The sequence below is a fragment of the Vigna radiata genome, chromosome 3, assembly GCF_000741045.1.
Source record: "Vigna radiata var. radiata cultivar VC1973A chromosome 3, Vradiata_ver6, whole genome shotgun sequence".
Taxonomy (NCBI): Eukaryota; Viridiplantae; Streptophyta; class Magnoliopsida; order Fabales; family Fabaceae; genus Vigna; species Vigna radiata.
The window spans coordinates 7,829,306-7,836,460 of record NC_028353.1 but is presented as its reverse complement, the minus strand read 5'-3'; the positions used below and the strand labels follow the sequence as shown (position 1 = coordinate 7,836,460).

Genomic DNA, 7,155 nt, shown 5'->3' with positions numbered 1-7,155 from the left:
TGGTAACACATTATGGAGGCCTTCCCAAGAAAACCTAACGATTCTTCTCATTAATGTTCTGTTGCCACCAACTCACCACCCCCACACAACACAAGTGGATATTTTCTTAATATATAAAATCCCATTCTCTCTCTACATGCGTCCACAGTAATACTCTTACACTCGTGTTCGTCCTTTTGTATCTCTGGCTAATGGAGATATGACATACACACTCATGAGTTTGAATATCCGAGACAGAGAAGCTCTATGTCTACCCTAACTTCTAAGTGAAGCTACCTCAATCCAACCAAGAAAAAACTTTTGTAGATATCTAACATTACTCATGAACAGAGGCAGTTAAGTTCGCAATCGCTATTATTAGCTTCTTGTAATCCAACCTATGCTTTCTTCATCCATAATTTTCACTACGTTTGACTGATAACTCTACTTTTTCGGTGTCTGGATTTTTTTAATAGAAGATCTGCACAAAGTTAACATCTTAAAACTTAAAAGGTCATAACTATCGAGTCATTGAATCTCGGCAAAAAAAGTTTAACATTACGTGTCTTTCACTCTTTNGATTCATTTGATGTTGCAGCAGGGATGTCAATTATTATTTCTGGATATGGGGCATTTGGCAGAGAAAAGCATTAAGCATTGCTCATTACGTGATAACTGCAGCTTCCTTTTCTATTTTTACTTTTTTGTGCCATACCAACTACACTTTCTACTTACATTACTCATAAAGCATAATCTATCTTTGGACATTGTATCAGATAATCATTTTCTGAGCCAAAATAATTTCTGCTTGCCAGATGTGTAACAATAGTAGAGAATAGTTATCCTTAACTAACATTTACAAATTTCAATATTAAACGTTAGTCAAATTTATTTATCTGATATAGTTATTTTTTTAAGGTCTATTTTATACTATAAAAAATAACAATAACACTAACATTATTTAAATAAACCAGTTTAATAGACTTGAACGGTTTTCATAAATCATTGATCTTTTAACCACCCCGTTTTTCAAAGATTCTTAGTCTGTTCAACGAATGACTTAACTTAAATCGATTTTTCCAACCCTATATACGATATGAAATAGGTCATAGACTTCTCATGAAAAAAGTTGACCCAATTTCAATCCTATTTACACCATTACAATAATGAAAATCAATAATAACATAACTCCTACAGTTATAATAGAAGATATATTTACAAATGAAATAATTTTATAAAACGGAAAGTAATCATACAAAACTAAACCTACTTTTTCTTAAGATAAATTATATTTGTCAAGTAAATTTGTATACTCTAAATTAAGTAATTGGAAAGAGAAGGAAAAGATAATCTAGTAAAAGATGTTATAATGGGTATGTGAGATAGAAGGAACATTTTCTTTTGGCTTAAATCCTTTGTTCCCATGTTAAGAGGGAATTTTGAGTTTAGTACCTACTTTTAAAAGTGTATACATTAGATCTCCATATTTTGTAATTTGTGTCAATTTAGTCCCTTTGAACCATCAATTTAGCTTAAAAATTGCAAGTGGACAAGTCGTCATTTTGAGTTGGAGCATGTTTATTAACTATTTGAACGTTTGGACACCTTCCAATCTGTTATAAACTTGTTTGAACTGTTATTAATTTACTAAGTTGACACAAATTACAAAACATAAGGACCTAATATATACACTTTTAAAAACGGATACTAAACTGAAAATTCCTTCCTAACATGGACCAATTAAGGATTTAAGCCTATTTCTTTGTACCATGAGTGTCCTTCAAAAGCGGCTGGTGAATTTGTGTGGTTATTAAATATGTTAACAGAGAGTGATATATATAGCTTTGGTAAGTCGTAAAAATTATTGAGATATCTCACCAGCAAAGAAAAGTTGTTTGATGTGCATAATAATAATAAAAATAAAAGTAATGATCACAAAACAGAACTACCAGTAAGTAAAAAAATGACATAGTGGAAAATCCAATCATCAAATTAAAGGAATCATCTACTAGCTTGGCCTCACTATTACGTCGTCATTATCATCCTACACTCTCATTTGAATATTCCTCTCTCTCACGCGCGCGCACACACACACATTGTGCTTTGTTATATATATATATAATGTTCTATCCAATCTTTAACACTCAGCTTTATTTCCTCTATGCTCCAAATGTCTTCAACCTTCTCACCCCTCGTTGCCGTCTTCCTCCTCTTTTTTCTGCTCCACTACACGTGCCAGGCACGTGAAGCATTCGCCTGTGACCCTAAAAATGCTGCCACCAAGAACTTGCCGTTTTGCAAGGTCTCAGTGGCGATACCGGAGAGGGTGAAGGACCTCATCGGAAGGTTGACGCTTGAGGAGAAGGTTAGGCTTCTGGTGAACAATGCCGCGGCGGTTCCGCGGCTGGGGATGAAAGGGTACGAGTGGTGGTCGGAGGCACTGCACGGCGTTTCAAATGTGGGCCCCGGAGTCAAGTTTAATGCAGAATTCCCCGGCGCGACTAGCTTCCCCCAAGTCATCACCACCGCTGCTTCCTTCAACGCTTCACTCTGGGAGTCAATCGGACGGGTGAGATTTTCTTTCATAAATTTTACAATTATTATAATTAGCATTCACATATTTGAAAAACAAAATCTATTTTAATTATGAATATAATTTACATGCACTCACCCACTAAAGCTTGAAGCAATAAAATGTCACACCAAAACAAATTTATTAAATGTGATCGATTTTTAGTTGGCAAACATGGTCTCTTTTATCTTAGTTGTGTATAGTAATAAAGTGACAATAAAATATAGATCAGAATATAAATTGAATTAAGATTATTTTCATATGTGATCCCAGTTAAAGTGCTTGACTTTTCTTTTGGTCACGGTTTGTTTTTTCTTCTTATTTTTTTGCTGAGATTCACTCAAGTTGTGTTGCCATCATGCTACTTTTACCCTTTATTCCTTCTCTTTGGCCTGCGCGCCATGTACTTAATATTCAGCTACCATACACGAGAAATCCCACGCTTTTTTTTTTCTTCTCCATAAATTGTTTATTTTTTATCCATATATTATTCTCTATATAAAATTAGAAAGATTATTGGTGTTAGATTTTCTTTATACCGTGTTAACTATTATAAGATTTACTTAGTTTTGATAAAAACGAAATACTGTATACACAGTCACCTGCGTGAAAGATTTTCTTAATATATAGTAGTAGTAGCAATCAAAACCAGGAGGGGCGCACATAATAATAAGATTTTCTTACAATTAAAATTTGTTACCATAAAAATAAACAAGTATTTTTCATCTTAAAAGATTTGTACTCACATTAAAAATATAAATATAAAACTATAAATAATTTTAGAAATAATGTAAAATAATAAAATTAAAGTAAGGGAAAATGGATTTTTCATAGATGGAGCAGCGTGCATGTGCAGGGTGAGGCAGCCATTCATTTAATTAATGTTCACTTTTCACTCACGGACTAGAGGTGGAAACTCCCGAGAATCTTTGCAGGCTGCTACACTGTCTTCCTATTGTTAGGGTGGAAAATTACGTTTAACATATTCTCATAAAATGGCTATATAATACGACATTTGTTCTTATTATATTAGGTAAATTACTTTAATTTTTGGGTGATGCAAATTTTCTAATATATTTTCTTAACAGTAGGTAACAGGATAAATTAATTTAATTATCAAAATAAGGTTCTTTTTATCATTTTATAAGTATTAAATAATTTAATTATATTAAGAAATTACTTTAACTTATGTTTTTGTTATTTAAGTCGTTACTTCATATCCACTTAAGATTTTTCTTTTGTAAAAATAACGATGGAATAAGTAATCTTTTTAACAGTTTTTTAATAAAAAAATGATTTTCTTTCAAACAGGGAAGCTAATTACTAAAAGTAGTTAATTTAAGTAATAACAATAAAATATAAAATGGATTGAAATTTATGAAAGAAGAGAGCATGACTATCATTTAGTTTGTATAAATAAATATCAAAATAAAAATAATGGTTATGATTCCTGATTAGAGAGAAAAGGATAAAGATGTCCCATGTAAAGAATAAAATGATCGGGTTCCAACGAAACAATGTTTTTCTGAAAAAGATTGAATTTAATTTTAGTGATGGGAGATGGGTTAGGTTCAACTTGAGTATCATTTGTCTGTAGGGCCTGTTTGGCTGTTCAGTGTCCCCCTTTTGCTGAGCCACTTGCAGCTAATAATGGGTCTTCCAAATATGAGGATGTGCAAGAAAGATAAAAAGAGTAAATGAATGTAGAGGCTAATGTGCAGGTTGTATCCGACGAGGCAAGGGCAATGTACAACGGTGGAACAGCAGGTCTAACCTATTGGAGTCCAAACGTGAACATTTTCAGGGACCCAAGGTGGGGCCGCGGACAGGAAACTCCCGGTGAGGACCCTGTGCTAGCCGGTATCTATGCTGCTAGTTACGTTAGAGGACTGCAGGGAACCCACCCTAGTCGGTTGAAGGTTGCTGCTTGTTGCAAACACTTTACGGCTTATGATCTCGATAATTGGAACGGCATGGATCGATTCCACTTTAATGCACAGGTAAGTAAGCAGGACATAGAGGATACATTCGACGTGCCATTCAGGATGTGTGTTAGCGAAGGGAAAGTAGCGAGTGTGATGTGTTCTTACAATCAAGTGAATGGGGTTCCCACTTGTGCGGACCCCAACCTCCTCAAGAAAACAGTGCGTGGCCTGTGGCAACTTGACGGGTAAGCTATTCTCTTTCAACTTTAGACTTTCGACTATTCATCTCATCAAAACCCTTTATTTTTCTGTGCCCAGGTACATTGTATCAGACTGTGACTCTGTTGGGGTGTTTTATAGTAATCAACATTATGCACCCACCCCCGAAGAAGCTGCCGCTGATGCCATTAAAGCAGGCCAGTCACTCTATTTACCAACCTTTATTTATTTATAAAAACATCTGCTACAATACAACCCACTAAATTCAGATACATTTTGTTTTTTTACCATGTCACAGGTTTGGATTTAGATTGTGGTCCCTTCCTGGCCGTGCACACGCAGGATGCTGTCAAAAAAGGCTTGCTGACCCAAGCTGACGTGGACGGGGCCCTGGTCAATACACTCACGGTCCAAATGAGGTTAGGTATGTTTGATGGAGAGCCATCGGCCCAAGAATATGGCAAATTGGGCCCAAACGACGTGTGCAAACCGGCCCATCAACAGCTGGCTCTTGAAGCTGCAACACAAGGAATTGTCCTTCTTAAGAACACCGGTCCTGTTTTGCCTCTCTCCCAACAGCATTATCGTACCGTGGCTGTCATTGGGCCCAATTCCAAGGCCACTGTTACAATGATTGGAAACTATGCTGGTAAAGTCCACGTTCTTCCATAACTTTCAGGAAAATGCTAACTAGTCCCATCCGTATCTCATATGAATGCTCTCATTGCCTATCTGATAGGTATTGCTTGTGGATACACCAGCCCCTTACAAGGAATAGGAAGATATGCCACGACTCATCATCAGTTGGGTTGTGAAAATGTAGCTTGTAAGAATGATAAACTTTTTGGGCCCGCAATAAACGCAGCCCGTCAAGCGGATGCAACCGTTCTGGTTATGGGCTTGGACCAGTCCATCGAAGCTGAAACAGTGGACAGGACCGGCTTGCTTTTGCCTGGGCGTCAACAGGACCTTGTTTCAAAAGTTGCAGCTGCCTCGAAGGGACCGACCATTCTGGTCCTAATGTCTGGTGGGCCTGTTGACATCACTTTTGCGAAGAATAACCCTCGGATCGTGGGCATCCTCTGGGCCGGTTATCCGGGCCAAGCCGGAGGTGCCGCCATTGCAGATATACTGTTTGGAACTTCTAGCCCAGGGGGAAAGCTTCCGATGACATGGTACCCAGAAGAGTACCTGAGAAAGTTGCCGATGACGAAGATGGCAATGCGAGGAAGTGAATCGGCAGGGTACCCAGGAAGAACGTATAGATTCTACAAGGGTGAAGTGGTGTATCCATTTGGGCACGGGTTAACTTATACTCACTTTGTCCACACACTGGCAAGTGCTCCCACAGTGGTGTCAGTTCCCGTGAACGGTCACCGGCGTTCGAATGCCAGCGACATTTCGAACAGAGCCATTAGAGTGACTCATGCGCGGTGTGACAACCTCTTCATCACCCTACAGGTGGACATTAAAAACGTGGGGTCCAGAGATGGGACACACACGTTGGTGGTGTTCTCTGCTCCACCTGCCGCTGCCGGGCATTGGGCACTGGAGAAGCAGCTTGTGGCCTTCCAGAAAGTCCATGTTCCTGCCAAGGCTCAACACAGAGTCGGAGTCCATATTCACGTCTGCAAACTCCTGAGTATAGTGGATAAGTCTGGGATCAGGAGAATCCCGTTGGGGTTACACAGTTTTAACATCGGCGACGTTAAACATTCCGTCTCACTTCAAGCTGCAGCACTTGGGATTATCAAGTCCTGATTTTTTAGGTCACCTGCTTTGCCCTTCACTACCCTTCATCATGCCACGTACATACATACATTGAACCTTTCCTCTAAGGACCCATTATTCAGACACAAATGTTGATAAACATGAATTGAAGCCAATACGTGTTGGATTTTATGCATCTATCACAGTCAAATAACGCCATAGGATTCATTCGATTTTGGTGAGAGATTAAGCAAATCAACTCTTCTCTCCACTCACTCATGTATCTCTTTACTTTTACGAATTTTACTTGTGTTACCATGTTATCAATAGGATTCGTCATAAGATAGTTTTCTCATTGTAATTGTAATTGTAATTTCCCCCTCTTTGGTAATAATAAGATCGTTCACGCTTTTTTATCAATAACATAATAATTATGAGTTCCAAGAGATTCTGAATGCTTTGTACCTTTTCTATGTGACTGAGATTAAAAGAGAATGGGCAAGAAGGCAAAATCATGTGCAACAATAATATTGCACTTGATGAGCGAAGCTGGAATGGGGTGTCTGTTGGGCCAATGAAACATAGCCAACAAAAAAAGGAAAACAAAAGACGGCTTTGAGAATTGAAAATGGCATTGATGTTGATTGACATGGTTAGATCGAATGTTGTCCATCCACAAGTAATGGTTGACGAGCTCTCACAAAACCAACCATACCAAAGCATCAGTGTCCCCACGTTTCAAATTTGAGA

At 37.9% G+C, this 7,155-nt stretch overlaps 1 protein-coding gene across 1 annotated transcript; it reads left to right on the top strand.

Moving 5' to 3' along the window:
* The first annotated feature begins 2,103 nt into the window (after positions 1–2,103).
* On the top strand, positions 2,104–6,822 carry LOC106757841 (probable beta-D-xylosidase 2). The gene is made up of 5 exons (XM_014640671.2): positions 2,104–2,548; positions 4,273–4,721; positions 4,795–4,892; positions 4,994–5,344; positions 5,435–6,822. Exons 1-5 carry the CDS (start codon positions 2,141–2,143, stop codon positions 6,454–6,456), a joined length of 2,328 nt encoding a protein of 775 aa, XP_014496157.1. The 5' UTR covers positions 2,104–2,140; the 3' UTR covers positions 6,457–6,822.
* The last annotated feature ends 333 nt before the right edge of the window (positions 6,823–7,155 follow it).

Bases quoted from the DNA above. Each gene is read 5' to 3' on its own strand.
- LOC106757841 (XM_014640671.2), top strand. From the start codon at position 2,141: ATGCTCCAAATGTCTTCAACCTTCTCACCCCTCGTTGCCGTCTTCCTC. The intron at 2,549-4,272 runs GTGAGATTTTCT...GCTAATGTGCAG, and splicing joins TCTGGGAGTCAATCGGACGG to GTTGTATCCGACGAGGCAAG. The intron at 5,345-5,434 runs GTAAAGTCCACG...CCTATCTGATAG, and splicing joins AATGATTGGAAACTATGCTG to GTATTGCTTGTGGATACACC.